Source organism: Seriola dumerili, unplaced genomic scaffold (assembly GCF_002260705.1).
Source record: "Seriola dumerili isolate Sdu_G_001 unplaced genomic scaffold, Sdu_1.0 BDQW01000331.1, whole genome shotgun sequence".
In the NCBI taxonomy this organism is placed as follows: Eukaryota; Metazoa; Chordata; class Actinopteri; order Carangiformes; family Carangidae; genus Seriola; species Seriola dumerili.
This window is the reverse complement of record NW_019174586.1, coordinates 11,461,994-11,478,777: the sequence shown is the minus strand read 5'-3', so window position 1 is coordinate 11,478,777 and position 16,784 is coordinate 11,461,994. Positions and strand designations below refer to the sequence as shown.

At 43.5% G+C, this 16,784-nt stretch overlaps 1 protein-coding gene across 1 annotated transcript; it reads left to right on the top strand.

Moving 5' to 3' along the window:
- Window positions 1-13,450: 13,450 nt before the first annotated feature.
- Window positions 13,451-15,921, top strand: LOC111232597 (cathepsin Z-like). The gene is made up of 6 exons (XM_022760181.1): window positions 13,451-13,572; window positions 14,079-14,242; window positions 14,863-15,042; window positions 15,136-15,286; window positions 15,461-15,623; window positions 15,796-15,921. The coding sequence occupies exons 1-6, from the start codon at window positions 13,451-13,453 to the stop codon at window positions 15,919-15,921; spliced, it is 906 nt and encodes a 301-aa protein (XP_022615902.1).
- The last annotated feature ends 863 nt before the right edge of the window (window positions 15,922-16,784 follow it).

Here is a 16,784-nt window from a genome sequence, read left to right as displayed (position 1 = left end):
TGTCAGTGGTATGGGCCTCTGATTGGGGGCCCTGGGCTCAGTCGCCACGGAAACTGCACCAAAGCAAACAAAGGGGTGGAACGGAGCCGGGGGAATACGGTGACACAAAGGGGGCTACCTAGCACAGTGGAAGATTTCAGGAAAGACTCGCACAAAGCCGAGCCACCTCCTACACACACACACACACACACACACACACACAAACACACACACACACACTGAGTGAGCCTGGAGTAGACGTCGCATGTTGTGCCTCTCATTAACACAACGCCGCTTCTTAACACTCGCCGCTGCAAATCTGCTGTCTGCTGCTGTGCACAGGCTTCGAGATTTCAAATTAATTCCCTGTCTTTCTGCCTCCCCTCCCCTCCCCTCTCCTCCCCTCCCTTGGAATTGCTTTATTAACATATGCAAATGACAATGTTGGAGTCGTGATTAGTTAAATTGCACAAATTTTCTGTGATTTTTCCGTGCGGAGCATGAATGGAGTCGGTCCAAAGTCACTCCAATTCACTCTCTGCTTATCGCTGCGCCTTTTGTCAATCAAATTGCAGTGGCTGAATATAAACCGATAAAGCTTTGATACCTTTTTAAATCCCGCTGACGCTCCGGTAGAAAGCAGCATTAACACCAGAAGATGGATTCACACCAGCCAAAACAATAACAACAAAACAATAAGGTTATTAAGATTAGCTATTGTTAACACACATTAACCCGATTATAGCAAATTAAATTCCACAGCCCTAAATTCATATAAAAGTGATTAATAAGGCTGAGATGGAGGATTTAAACATGTAGCATGCCAATCAAATCTTTCAATATTTCCCTCAACCAAAGGAACATAATGCGAATGGATGAGAAATAAAAGCAGACATGGGGACATACAGGAAGTCATTGTGCTGAAGCAGGGGATTACATTTTCTTAGGGGCCTGTGGTTGGTCCGGTCCACCGAGACTCATTAAGAATGGCCTTGACATTAAGGGCTCTCTCTCTTTCAACCTGTTTGCGGCCATGATGCTGAGATCAAACGGAGTGCTATAGGTGAGGGCACTCTCAATGGCCTAAAGCTGGTCATTCATCCTTTTTAAAGACAGGAAATCAGGCTAAATGGAGGCCCGGCTCCTCCTTCTCCCTGCTAAAGAGGCTTCTGAAGCTGCAGAGTTTTTGCTAGTAAAGAATTTCAAGTGGTCATGGGCCTTTGAGGAGGGGAGGGGAGGTGGGGGTGGGTGGGGTGCAGAACCAATAAAACCCAGGATTACTTGTGTCAAAGAAACACACCTGCATTTCATACATTGTCAGGGTGTTTTCCTAATCACTAACCCCAGGCAAGCTGAAATGAAATGCCACTTTTTTTTCCTTTTCTTTTTTTTTGCAGGGGAAATTCAACCCAAAACAGCTTCGTTTTAGAATATTTTTCATGTGTTTTTACTTGTCTAGTATGCATTTTCCAGTGTTTATGCGTGTGTGGTTCAAATACCACAGGGGAAATAAAGGCCTTTTGTTTGACTGAGCTGACACATCTTTGACTTTTCAGCCTAGAAGTCGGCGAGCTGCGGTTTTCATCCTGTGCTGCTGTTCTTGCTGGCACATGAAGGAAATATTACCTCAGTGCATTACAGCTGCAGCGTGCTCCCGTGTCTTGATCAGTAACATATCTCTGGGTTTGCCATGAGTTTCATGAAAAGGTCAGCTGAATGTATAGAAAACAGTGTACTGACATTTAACATTAGAGAGTGTCCAGTAGATGTGGCAGATACCAGTGCAGATATTCATAGATTGTGGCCACTGAATGTCCATCTTTGTAGTTGAATATGCCACAAATCTTAAAGGTCCCATACAGTATAGAGGAGGGTGTCCATGTGTTGTTTGATTATAGATCAGGTCTAGGTTCTTTTAATTTATAATGTGAAAGTATCAAAGCCTCAGTCCACAGAGAAATGCACACAGCCTGTATTCAGAAACTGAGCCTTAAAACCAGCCGTCAGGACTTCTGGAACTTTGTCTCTCAGCCACTGCCCTATGCCCCGCCCACCACCCAACCTTTCAGGATTTGGGTTTTCTGAGTGTTTTTACCTGAAATCTGCTATATTTTCATCGGATCACTCAAAAAACAGTCAGCCAATCAGAAGAGAGGCTCAGAGCCTCCTCTCTTCTGATTGGCTCACCGACCTGTTGTTACTAGAGCTCCATAGAGAAGCCTGAGAGAGGAGATGTAAAACTACATTGAGATAGTGTTTGGTTCTTAAAACCACAAATATATCTTCGTATGGATCAACACTTCAAATAAAACACAGAAGTATAAAATATGGAGCTTTAAGTTGTGTCCAGACAGAATGCAAAGCGAAATTTAGAGACAAAGGGAAAGAGGAGAGAAACTGGAGGGAAAGAACAAAGAGAGAGAACTTGAGTTACTGATAGGTCAGTTTGAGCTTTCACTCTCCACAAAAGTCAGTATTTACAAGTCAGTGTGCTAGTTAGCTAGCTAGCTAGCTACAGCTGTCTGCACAGTTGGTGTAATGGCTGTTTTTGGAGAAATAAACGCTACACAACTGTGGTTAAATTTGTGTGAATAAAGCAAGTGCTCATTTACAATAAGTCAGTTCCCCCATAATTTACCCCTGTCACAAAAATCCTCTGGAACAGCAACTAAACCATTAAACTGCAGAACATGTCGATCTTCTCTAAGCTGAGATCTCTGCAGTAGAAAGTTTCCAAAGATGGCAAAAAATGTCAGGCTGAGTTTCAGGGAAATGTGTTTTTTTTTTTTTTAATGATGCAAAAAGACATCTAAAACATTTCCATGTGATTTAATTGTGCAGCCATAAAAAAAATACCGGGTTTGTAAACATCATATAGCTTCAATAAAGAGCTGCAGCAAATTGATACAGAATATGCACGTATATGTGATGCTGCCAGACTGTGGAATAAGATGATTTTAATAACCATAAATGTGCTTAAGTAGAAGCAGGGAAAATTGGATGGTAACAGTAGTTAGATAAGCTCTTACATTTCAGAGTGGAAATATACTGAATTCTGAGGCAAAATTAATTCTGGTTAAAGACAAACATTAATCCAATATAGACGAATCTATCCTCCTGCTTCATGTTCCTGTACAGCCGTGGAGGTACTGCCCTATGCAGTGCAGTATCAGTATCCTGTATCTGGCCTCAGGACTCGACATTAAGAGGAACTGCTCAGCCCTCATCGCTCTCCAACTCACCCTCGCTCCGTTTCTCCCTCCCTCCCTCCCTCCCTCTGTCCGTGACAGATGTGTGATTGATACCCGCGGTGCTGGGTGATATGCTGTTTCTAATTTTAGCCTTGTTCACTTGGGGACTCTCCACAGCAACAGGTAAATTGGACGCCGAAGCCAGAGTCCATCTGTACTGTAAATAGGCACTGACAAATTATTTTCCATGACAGCCGCAGCCTAGATATAAACGATGTTGCACGTGCCGCTCACAGAGTGGCACAAAACGCAATCTACAGTCTGTGAGCACTCGCACACGCTAACCGCTCAACATTCATTACCTCTGTTAAAGCAAATCCCCTTTATGAATCAAGATATGAATGAGTCAAGGTTGCTCCCCCCTGTGATATTCAGACGTCGTGCGTAATGAGAGTGGAACCAGGTGAAGATAATATTTCTAGCGGCGATTAGTGGAGAATGAAATATTGGTTCTCGAAAGCAGAAATGAACCCGAATGAGGCGCGTAACACGAGCCTGATGTCCAAATAACATTAGCCTGATGCTCAGTGCAGCAGGAGGAGAGAGAGCCATGATGAAGCCTGTACAGCACTGTCATACAGTATTATTATGCATTTTCATCCATAGCTCTGTCCCAATTCAGGCCCTCGTATCGGCTGCAGAGAGCAAAGGTCGAACCCAAATGAGACAGTCTGGTATCCGGAGGACGTAAACACACATTTAAAAGTGTGATCCTCAGCCTCAATGAATCTTGGGATAGGATGGGTCGCGAAGAATCGAGCCTTCGTTGCCACGTAAAAGGAGCACGCATTATTTCGGCCGCACATGAAGGAGCCTTTGAAATGGGACGGCCAGTCTCTAAATGCAGCCTCTGGAGGACGGGGCCCCTGAATTGTTACACAGCTCATGTTTCCACTGTTATACAACTCTTAATAAGCCAGTGCAGTGATATAAACAGCTGGCGGTGCATGAAACAAGAAGAAGAGGAGGAGATGATGTAATTAAAGGAGTGCCAGTCAAACTTGCCAGTATCACTCAAAAAATATTTAATCTCTTACCTTTAACTCAAACAGTGAGACTATTTCTTCCTCCACAAATGCTCAGACATTAGCGTAGTCAACCGGAAACTTCAATTCATATTTTTCCCCATGTTTAACGCATGAAGAATCAGGTCAAGGCATCACTCAACGACACTGGCTCAAATATGAATCGCACTCAAAATAACACCGACAGCACGGTCAATGCAGCCTTTCAGCTTTTAAGTTTCTGCACCGACATAATCAATTATTTTTGAAGTGTTTTTTTTTTATAGACTGCAGTTATGTTTTCTGAAAGAGGTTAGTATGAGGAAGCTTTTTGTAACATGTAAAATTGATTGAAATTGATATCTGTAAAACATCGGCTGCAGAGAGCGACGACCTCGAATCACCAACAGATACTTTTCTCTGTCTCTTTCACATCGTCCAAAGATGTAATTTGCTGTTTTGAGAACAGACTTTTCTTTTTCTTTTTTTTTTCTTTTTGTAGTTCACGTCACACAGCCAGGAGGAAACTGGGTCATTTTAATCATTTGAATCTCATAAAGTAACCAGGCCAGCAATCTACCAGGTACATGTAGGTCAGAGTCCATCTTGGCTCCCGTGTGGTTTCTGACCGCAGCTTTCCCCTCGACTGTCACTCGTGATTAATCTGCTAATGTCCGCATGCAAATTCTCCAAATGGGCCTCCTCCGTGTGACTGTACAACTAATGGGTGTCAGCAGAGACTGTTTAGCCGCGCCATGCATATGTATGAGCTTGTATATTTAGCAGCCAAGTTGCTTTTGATCACCGTGGAGCAGAATGAGTGGGGCTGAGATGAATTGTGGTCCAAAGCTGAGGCACATTAGCAGCTGACCACCTGCCTTTCACTCCGAGCAGAAATAACAGATGCACCAAAACAGGCTCAAACACGCCATGACCACACCGTGAAAGCCGCAACTTATTCTTTACCATAAATATCAATTAGAGGTTGTTAGGCCTTAGGAACTTTAATTATCAGCATTTAAAGTAAAAATTGAAATTGTGCCAACAAATGAAGCCAGGCTCCTGTTTCGGCGAGTGAGGGCGTCCCGGTAACAGATTATATTAATAGAATAATGATAATAACATCTGAACCTGTGATTCATTACAAAGACAAAAACTTCTATTTGTCAAATTCAAGTTTAAATTGTTTAATTATCACTTTAAGAACTAATAATCACGAGTTCAGCTGAACTAAATGTCTAATGGATAGTTTATTTAAGTCATCAAGTGATTTACAAACGTTGTTATCTCGGTTGCATATACAGTACTTCCCAGCATGCATTGCATTAAGGTTAAAATTCCCCAGAAATCCGTCTTCTTTCCTATATGAAAAAAAGTTACAAGTTGGAGTCTTTCTACATATTGTGTCTCCATGAAGAAGACGCAGTAGGTCTGTAATTCAGACACTTCCTGTATCTCTCCTACTAACTACCTAAACTAGTATTATTAAATAGTACGGCGCTAGGATGTACTGTGGGTCATTCTAGATGTCAGTTTTTTTGTGACAGTAATTTTGCAGTAAAAGCTTCAGCTAATCGAGTGTGCATCACAAACATTCAGCACATACTCTCCGTGCTTCCCTGCAAGTCTCCAAACACAAATAAACTGGAGTGTTTCTGGGGACACTGGGACACATCTGGCGCTGCTGTGAGCCAGGGTCTGGTATTTAGTAGATATGAAGAAATCTTTCGATTAGAACTGGGAAATTGCTTCTGTCAAGACCACTCGACAGGGGGAGATAGCTCGTGCTTGAATTGGGTCTCAATTTGAAAAAGAGAGGTAATCTAATGTGACATCTCGATAACATTTATCATGGAAAAGAAGCAGAGGACATGTCCTGGTTTTGTATTTCCTTGTGCTGAGTAGAGACATGTCCCTAATGTGGTAAATGTGTTTAAAAGCCGTCAAACTACCTTTTTATACTTTAACTGTTCTTGATCAAAGAACGTGAGACTGTAGCTCGGGATGATTCAGATTTACAAAATAAAATCAAAGCTTGCTCAGCCGCACCACTTTGGGAAAAAAAACTCATTATCACAGCGCTGCGGATGTAGCCTGCACATGCTCCAATTAGACTCTCTAAATGTTTAATAAGGACAATCAATGTGCAGAATGAAATCTGCCACACGGGGCTTCAAACTGAGTTGTAGGAACTGTAACTCACTCTGTGGGTTACCTTTACCTTATGGGTAACAAAAAAAAAAAAATCCTTTGTAAAGGACTCAGGCATTCCTTTTGTAACCATTTTAATGGCCAATGCCTCCTGGTCAAGAGGTGGTCGCTGAATGGACTAATTCTGCAGGATTAGTCCTCTGTGGTGGTGATCTAGCCAGCCAAACAAATGTGACCTTACGGTGCAGAATCTGTGCATGCACAACTATACACTGACTCCATAGGAGGGGGCAGTTCAGTCAGGGGATTAGTGGGAATCAGCCACTGAGGCATGCCCTACCGTTTTCAGATTCTTTTTCTTGACTTTGAAAGACTTGTTTAACAAAAATCACAGACGAGGAGGGAGGGTCTTTTTTTTTTTTGGGGGGGGGGGGGGGGTGCAACTAGCGAAATACCAGCCGAATGAAAAAGAAAAAACAAAAAAAGAGAGAGGAAATTCAGGGTAAGGTAAGCCTATAGACGGGAGAGCTGAGCAAACTCATAACATCCACAGTTTGTGCTCCTGGGGTTGTGTTTTCAGTCTCCAAGGGCCTAAAAGGAGAGTGGTGGGGGATAAAAGCACAGAGAGGTGGACATGCTAGAGCTGCAGTACACAAAACACAGGCTTCATGTGTGTCAGGTGACCTTTTGTTCGCAGCCGGGCTCAGTTCTGCCGGACTGCACAGCCAAATAAACAGTAAATGTTCCAGCAGGGTAGTCAGCTCTACGAGCTTAGGTAGCATCTGACAGATGATACTCGCCGAGAGATAATACACAGCTCTCCTGCTCTGTGTACAAGATAATGAGTCACCGTGTCCGCTTTACAAAAAGCCTTTACGTTAGCTTTTCTTTTAACACTCGAGTTTCTGGTCGACAGAAAAGTCCTCTGGCAACCCGGAAGCGGTGCCTTTTGTGACGTGTTCTTCATTTCTTGCAGTAACTAAAACGTTTTTTGTTTTTTCCATTGTGATGGAGTGGAAAAGATGGAGGTGGTAGAGGGTGAACGATTGGAGAGACTGAAACTACATTGATTTTGACATCTCCACCCGTTGCATGGGTGCACATTGAATTTTCCTTCTGCAGAGCTCCGGTACAACTGAGCAGCGCACACTGTGATTTCCCCGAGCAGCGTGCATGGGAAAAAAAAAGAAAAGTGTTTAAACATAAACAAACCAATCAACCAATCAATAAACACAGTGAGCCCTGAGGTGCCGCTGAGCGACTAATAAACAGAGCAACAATGAGGGAGAGAGCGCAAACAAGAAAAGAACACCACACACAGAATCTCAAACATCATTAACCGGAAAAAAAATCCACAGGAAGACGTCACGGCGCGGCTCCGTCTGATGGATAACTTCTCTCTGGTAAAGAGCAGAGCAGAAACATCACAGCAACAGCTGAAAGATGAGGACGACAAGAACGATCCCCTCAGGAGGAAATATCGTTTCACGTAAGCACTTCCAATTTCCAGGATTTCTCCCTACGACACTGGTCTGCATTTAATTAGGCACATACTGTAAATAAACTCAACCAATGAACCTCCATATACTACACATGTACACCTCCAGCAGGACAGCACAGTGGTCTTAATGTGTTAACGTCTGTGGTGCTGTGGGCTGACAGACCCACAACCAGTGAGTAATGGTCATTTAAGCTGCTACAGCGCCCCCTATAAGTGGCCTGCACCCAGAGTTTCACACGATCACTTGGAGTAAAAGTGTGTACCTGCCAAATGTGCTGGAGATTGTGAAGTCTCTTGAAGAGTTGTCACAGTTTATGCCAGAGAGACGATAGCCAGGTGTCCATTGCACCTTTGGGGTTTCTCCTGTCGCGATATCATTCCCATTAAACCCATTAAACCCATTAAACCCATTCATCGGTTGGAACTGGCTCCCTGGGCCACGATACAGCAGATAAGCGATAAGCTTTCACTTTTATGAAATATTTCTCCGTCAAATCGTCTGGAAAAACCACCTCGTGCGAGCGTATACATTTTTTATGCACTGTAGATGATGCAAAGATCCACAGAGTTGTAAAGCGAAGCGGTGGTTTAAGGCCGGTGTTGTTTGGTGCATAATTCTGTGCAGAGACGATTTTCTTTGCTGCACATTTTAAGCATCTATCTCACATTAATTACTGATGTCTCTCCAAATGAATGTATATGCAACCTTCTTATCTGCTTAACTTCTCTTATCCCCCCTCACATCCCACGAAACCGCAGGGGCCGTCAACATCATCGGCTTTATGACATGACCGGTAAAGATCACTGGGATTCCTCCGAGCCCCCCAATTCCTCAGGTTTAAGTCCTCTGACCATATTCTAATGCTCTATTAAAAACCATTTACGACTGAAATGTACTTAACAAGTCTGTCATCGCTGCAGCTTTGTTATCATCCGTTGAGCCGATCGAATGTGAAATGGCTCGCTGGGTGACGAGGGTGTCCCCCCCCCCCCAACTGTGAACTTTGAGGCTGGGGGATTTGGCGGTGGTGGACAGGTGGTTCCACTCGGGGAGGCAGGAGCTCGGTACGGAGCCTTTTGAAAACTCCTCGAGTGGAAAACGCGGCCGCTTTCGAGACGACGAGAGAGATCCAGACTGCGGATGATAACAGAGTCGTTCGGTGCGGCGCAGGATCTTAAATGTCTTCACTTTATTTTGTAGAACGAGTGGTGAAACATCGTGCAACATTAATGAAATCAATTCCCCCGTTTCTAAATTAATCAGACAGTTCAAGGATGTTTTTCAATTAAATTAGGCTCCTCTACGTCTTTTTTTAAAAGACAATGTCACCTTGAAGAAGGTTCAAATTCACAGAGGCAGCTGAAAGGAGTTGCACACATGTTGCAGTAGAGCATTTAAATTTTCTAACATTTCAGTCCCAGGTCAGTTCGACCGTCTCCAGGTTGTGGTCGGACTCTTCAGACTCGCCCCCCCAGTTTGCAGTTTATTTTAAAGTGAACAGAATTTTCTAATGAAAGTTTACCTCTTGAAACGAAACATTAACACGGTTCATGCAGATTTACGATGTTATGATGGTCTCCTCCTGGTGCAAAACTCCATCCATCAGTGAAAGTCAAGTCCAGTAAGAGCTGGCTCACGTCTGCCTGTAAGACACCGAGCATTTGCATTTTTCAAAGCACTGTATATATATATATGTATATATATTTAACCAGCTTTCCCTCCGTGTTTTTGTTGCTCTCTGCTCTTTTTGGTGCAACATGTGGCATAAAAAACGTGTGGCGCCGACTCACATTGATCCATTTAGTAGCTGTTCCGCAGCTTTAAATCACATCCTGTGACCTTCATCAGCAGATGGGGTTTGTCAGTTTGTCATGGATTTGTAGATGTTGAAACTTATGGAACTTGAAAACTTGGAAAAAGTTAACATAAATATATATTAAAAAAAAAGGGGGAATAATTTCTTTTCGCTATAATTCCATCAACAACTGAGACAATGACAGAATTGAATTTATTATTTTGGTCACTTTCTGTAATAAAACATCTAAAAGTAAAGATCTTATCAGATGTTGGACCCTGGGATGTTTAGGGGTCCTTGATGTGAAAAAGTTTGAGAGCCACTGCTGAAATACTCCAAACTCTCCTGTGAATGTAGATGTATTCAGCTCAGTTACTTAGCCACAGTTTTCCTTGAGCTAACACACACAGGCCGAAGATCAGATGTACGAGCTGTAGAGTCATAAAGTATCTCCTGGCACTGATCACGAATAAGCTGCAAAAAATCTTGACAATATTGAAAATGCAGCTGCGTCTCCAGGACATTTCAACTGCAGGGAAGAATGTGACACAGCTGCGGTGCAACTTAAACATGATGCAGCCTCATCTGTGAACATCTGGAGGTAAAGTTACAGTATGAGGGTTTGTTTACCAACGATGATTTGAAAATGTGTGTTACGAGAACGAGGAAGGAGAAAAATGAGCTGGTATAACAAAGTTAAATAGATATCGTTTGGCTTTAAATCTGACCTTGAGCAACGGGCCGCACTGTCTCCTCCTCCCTGTCAATACAGTATCAATACGGTACATGAAGAGATGGAGTCGAGCTGCCTGAAGGAACCTGCCTCAGGCTGCTCCTTTGAGTGAACTGTCCGGTTAATCCCACGTTCACTCCTTCATGAGAGGTGACAGGTGAGCGGAGAGCGTGCGGGGGCGAGGTGTCTTCCTGCAGGAAATGCCAGAGAAACTCAACTGACCTCTAAGTTTCACACGGATCAGTGAACACGGATATTATCTGGTCCACACGCACACACACACACACACACACACGCAGACACACTCATCAACAGTCATGTGTGCACGTGCCCACACATCACTCACACACACACACACACACACACACACACACACACAACACGCTTGCTTATCAATCACCTGGCTTGCGAGCATGCTAATGATGTTGTTGACATTAATGAGGGAGGGGACACGCTCGTGAAGGCAGCTAACGATGCTAATCACAGAGATATCACACTGATGCCCCCGTGACAGGCCGTCGTGTCCGGGAATGACTCATCGATTAACTTGCATCTGACATGTTTTTCATGTGTGCGCATGTGGAGCACTTCCTGATTCAAGTCGAACCAGCCAATCACAAGAAAGAGGAGAAATAAAAGAAAAAACACCATCTGCAACATGTGGAGTGTACACATTGTCATATCTCAGGCTCTTATTCAGTTTGGAGCTGAAGCCAGGGAACAGTTAGCTTAGCTTAGCACAACAGCTGTAAGTGAATGTGAATTCTTGCCGGGAGCAAGTGGCGGTGACTGTTGCTTGACATGAGCTTCAGCCGTTGTTGTCTTTATAATACAACAAATTATAATACGCCGTCTGAGCGGCGCTACGTCTTCAGGGCAGATTGGAGGCTGCAGTGAGTCGCTGTCGGAAAGTGACGAGATGGGCCGGAGCTAGATGGTTAGCATGCTAACTTCAGTAGGAGAAAAGACGTCACCTCTGGAGACAGCGTTCTAGACTGGTAAGTAAACAGCTGTTAATGCTAACGTTTGCTACGTAGCAATAGCAAAACTTACAAATAGCTCCTATAAAAAGGAGCACACGAGCCTTCAACTGAAATTTAAAACCTGAAAACCATTTTAAACTTTCTAATCTCAGCGATGCATCTGAAGAAAAACAGTCTGTATATCTAAAAGTACTTGGAAAGCTCAATTCCAAAACCGTGGGTAATAATCTGCTGCTAGCGGCCTCCACTCTGCTGGTTTTAGGCTTTCCACAGGACTTTTGATCCTTGTTGCAGGGATTTGCTCCCATTCAGCCACAAGAGCATTAGTGAGATCCAACACTGATGATGTTGGGTGATAAGATCTGGCTCACAGTCCCCCTTCCAGTTTGTCCCCAGAAATGTAGGTTGGGGTTGAGGTCAGGGTTTTGTGCAAGCCGGTCAATTTCCTCCACATCAAACTGAGAAAACCATTTTCTCAAAAAGGGGCCTTCCCCAAAAATGCTGCCACAAAGTTGGATGCACACTATTGTATAAAATATAATTATATGAAGCAGCGTACCATGAAAACCACACAGAAAAAAAACAAACACGTGTGTCCACATACTTTTGGCCATATTGTGCACAAGACGGTGAGGTTTCACAGTATCAGCCGTCAGAGTTCACGATAACTGAGAGGCTCGAAATATAACGCGTAAAAAGAGAGAAAGACAAAGTATGAAAAACATACAAGAGGAAGGAAAAATGTGAGAAGAGTGAAACTTATTTGCATTGCAGCCTGTGGTTTCCAGCTCACTGGCACCCTGAAATATCATTTACCATCCTCCAGCTGATTGCAAATCTGGGATCTGGTTTCCTTTCTATATCTAAATATTAATAGTCTCCATTACATGAAAATTACTTTCATCTCCGACTCACATGGAGGGATTAGATTTTAATCAGCGCATTAAATATGACTTTCTGTTCCTGCAGATGGGAGAGGATGGCAGGCAGGCAGTCAATTAGTATCATGCTCTGTTTGCGGTCTCACAGTGAAGCCTGATAAAGTCTTTGTTATCACAGAGAGGCTGTAAGAGCGTAAACAAAAAGACACAGTGACATGTGGGGAATGAAGCGACGTAATGATGAGCTTCTGTCAAGGATCAGTGCATCAATATCACTTTAAAAAACGAATAAACACTCAGATTCTGACCATAAAATTGCATCCATGGAGCGTCTGTGTTCTTCGGCTCACACTACTAAAGATTTGGTAATGTGACTTGTTTTCAATCCTCACTCTGCAACATGTCAGTATAATCCAAACGATACGAAGTCAATCTGTTGTACTGTTGGCTTCCTTTTGATGGAGGATTCCCTGAGGATCCTCTGAAGCATTTTGGCCACGAAAATCAAACCACTTCCTTTTTTTCTGACACTATATCAGCGACAGACATGTTTTAAATGGTCTGCATTTATGTAGAAGAGAGGGCAGAGTCACATTTACACACACCAGGGACAATTACGGTGTTCAGCATCAAACCTCGCACTGCAGGACCTGGGGATCGAACCACCGACCCTCTGATCGGCAGATGACCCACTCTACCCCCTGAGCCGCAGCCGTTCTCCCCCTCCATCGCTTCACTTTACTTGCCTTAAAATAAAAATCTTAAACAAATAACTACATAAAGCTTTTAAAAACAGGAAGTGTTTTAATCACTCGTCATATTTTATTTTCTCTAAATGTAAAGTTTGCAAAGTAAACTGGGCAACAACATCAAACATGAGCAGTTCAGTGTTAAATCAGAAGGACAGTCACAGTTTGAACACGTGTTTTAAAGATAATCTCCCCCTAACTGAATGTGTTCACCCATTTTCTCCCCTGTGACCTGCTCCCAGTGATGGAGGCTCCCAGGTGAGATCGATGAAGCCTGATTGGCTTCATCGCTCTCACCTGGCACCGCAGGTTTTCTCTCTCTCCCTCCCTCTCTCTCTCTCTCACCGTCAGTAGTTGTGGTAGGTTATTTATACCAAACCAGAGGTATCTGTCGCTTGCTGTTAGACGCTCTCTGGCTCAACATGGCTCAGCAAGTCATTTTTATTTTCATGCTCATGACACTCGCTGTTTCAGGGAGACACTTTTTTAGTGAGAAGCCAAGTTGCTACCAGCCGGCGCCCAGGAAGCCCAACTTTGGGGTGAAGTGAGTTTACTGTCAATTTCACCCTTCTGTGTTTTTGCTTCTGCTTTATACTAATTATCACAAGATAGCTTCTCAGACTGAACCAATTTAGTGTATCAGGCTTGAGTGGAGTCTAATTGAATTAAAAGTTTCAAGCACCAAAGAGCCTTCTCTGTATCTCCGAGGCTATTTTTGCACATATGTGAAACTAACTTATGGATGTTTGTCCTGAACTTGGATGCTGCTTGATTTTCCTGGAAAGCTCCACTTTGCATCTTAAAATCAAGAAAGGAAAAGTCCCTGCATTTTCATCCAGTTGTCATACGAGGACAGGGTTTCCCTTTCAATCACCGGCGGCAACTTCATGTCTTTTTTTTGTCATTTCCAGCTTGATTTTAATGCCCTTCGTTCAGTGGTTAGCCGGCGATTAATGCTAGACTTGACCCAATACCTCAGCCGCTGCTCATTTGTGACGAGGCCTGTCGGAGCTCTGTGCCGTTACCTGGCTGTGCTTTCTCCTGTTTCAGAACCGCAGTCCGTCCTCACGAACTCCTGAACCTCGCTCAGCTGCCAAAGTCCTGGGACTGGAGGAACGTAAATGGCGTCAACTACGCCAGCACAACCCGTAACCAGCACATCCCTCAGTACTGTGGCTCCTGCTGGGCTCACGGCAGCACCAGTGCAATGGCAGGTGAGGTTTTCTCCTTGTTTCAGCCTGACTTAACTTACTTTAAGATATCGTCTAAGATTTCTGCTTCCACCCCAATAAATGAAGCTGAATAGGATTTAATTTGTGCTGACATCATTTAAATTAGAGTCAAAATTCATCAGCAATGTCTCTACGCAGAAACGGCCTCTGTTCCTCTGGGTAAATCCAGAATATGCTGTCAGCCGTTGGGTTCCTATTTATTTCTTTTTGAGTAGTTTCAGTTAAAACTACTCATATCAAGGTCTCTGCACTATCCAGAGTGTTTCCTGTTCCTTCTGGGGAAAAGGCATCATCATTCATGCTAAAGACTCGTAGATAAGATTTTGGAGGATAATTTGGGTGAGCCTGTTCTTTCAAAATTACGGTTTATTTTTATTTTTTTAAACCAGCTCTGTCATGTGTGAATTTGGAGCTCACCCACTTGGACTGAGGCCTTGCTGGTGGAAGCAGAAATATAACCATTTTCTCAACAACAAAAAAATGCAAATTAGATCTTGTGACAAAATACCAGATGGGATTCTCAGTGACATCAAATCACTTGAGCTGAGATTTTTCCAAAACAAATATTGCATTTGTGTGGAACTTGACTCTGCCTTGTGTAGATCGCATTAACATCAAGCGGAAAGCAGTGTGGCCATCTGCTTATCTGTCCGTCCAACACGTGGTCGACTGCGCCGAGTCCGGCACCTGTCACGGAGGCGACCACGGAGGGGTGTGGGAGTACGCCCACAAGCATGGCATCCCAGATGAGACGTGCAACAACTACCAGGCCATCGACCAGAGTAAGAACTCCAGAAACAGCAGTGTCCTTTTCCATGATGCGTCCATGCATGAGATGAGCCTTTTTTTATTTTAAATCAATGTTTTCTCTCCAGAATGCAAACTATTCAATGCATGTGGGACTTGCACAACTTTCGGGAAGTGCAACGTCGTGCAGAATTACACATTGTGGAAGGTGGGTGACTTCGGAGTCATCAGTGGACGGGAAAATATGATGGCAGAGATCTACGCTGGAGGGCCAATCAGGTTTTTAAAACTGGGGGGGGGTTGATGGTTTTGCAGGGATTTGTTTTTCCTACATTTTTTTGAAATGTTCTGAGTTTCAGTTTCCCTACAGTCTGAGGCCGTCTCCAATCACTCCATAGTTCTTACCAGCAAATGTCTGTTCCCATCATTTCAACTGAATCCTCCTTCCCTCAGCTGTGGAATCATGGCCACAGAGAAACTGGACGCGTACGCCGGGGGTCTGTACTCGGAGTATGTCGAGACTCCTGACATCAACCACATTGTGTCGGTGGCGGGCTGGGGAGTAGAAAATGGCACTGAATACTGGGTTGTGCGCAACTCCTGGGGAGAGCCATGGGTGAGTCATCACAGCACAGTGACTTAACAGCCTGAGTTTTACATGGTTCAGGAGCTTTTTAAACTTGGCATTTTAAAAATTGGATGTTAGAATGAAAAGCAGTGGGTGCGCTTGATTTATAATCCAAGCGACCTTGAGACTTTTTATTTATTTTTTTTTATCCTCCCTCTAGGGTGAGAAGGGCTGGCTCAGGATTGTGACAAGCGCCTATAAAGGAGGAAGTGGAAGCCAGTACAATCTTGCGTTGGAGGAAGACTGCATGTACGGAGATATGATCCTACCCTCAACTTACCAATAGAAGTCAAGGACCATGTCTTTAAATAAACACTAAGAAACCTGTATCATCTTTGTCCTTTTTTTTTCTGTCATGTAGACTTCATGAACTAAGATTCAGTACTGACTCATCTCAGAGCCTCATGCATATTACAGTAGTCCACATCTGCACCTAATCAGTTCATGTAACTAGAATTGTTGTGGTTGGATTTTGTTCAAGCTGGTGAAATAAACTTGTTTGTGCAGAATTCACCTTTTTGACCTGTGAATTTGTGCCAGGGGCAGTGGACTCTAAAATGCAGGTCATCATCAAGTGGCTCATTGTTCTCTGGTAGAATAAAGCTGGAATACAAGAGACGCAGTTGAGTACCGTCTCGTAACTGAGGCCGCAACAAACTCATCTTTCATGGTGAAAGGAATTTAAAGAAGTATCTGACTCACAAGGGTCAAGTGCTTTTTCCTTGGCAAAGTATAATCCCCCTCCTATATCATGCAGCCCTTCTGGATCCACCACAGTAGCATATTGTGTTGCTTACTCACACAGGAAGTCCTGGAAACTTTGGCTCCCAACGCTTCCTTCACACAGAAAATCAAAGCTTTTGCGAAACCCTCACTTTAGTCCCTCATGGGTCAAGATTTCCAAATTGCAACTTCCTGTTTGTACGCCCCCACCTCTGCTCCTTCCCAAATACCATCTATTATTATCAAACCCAACATTGTTTTTTTTTAAAGCAGGTTTTATATTCTAAGCCGAGAGAACCCTGATATTAGGGTTATGTATTCTAACTTTGGCGAACTCCCTTCAGAACCACAGAAGACAAAACTGTTTTCACAACCTAAGTTCTCCTCATGATGAGTAAGCTGAAATACATGGGTAAACTCAGTGAG

Bases quoted from the DNA above. Each gene is read 5' to 3' on its own strand.
- LOC111232597 (XM_022760181.1), top strand. From the start codon at position 13,451: ATGGCTCAGCAAGTCATTTTTATTTTCATGCTCATGACACTCGCTGTT. The intron at 13,573-14,078 runs GTGAGTTTACTG...CTCCTGTTTCAG, and splicing joins AAGCCCAACTTTGGGGTGAA to AACCGCAGTCCGTCCTCACG. The intron at 14,243-14,862 runs GTGAGGTTTTCT...TGCCTTGTGTAG, and splicing joins CAGCACCAGTGCAATGGCAG to ATCGCATTAACATCAAGCGG.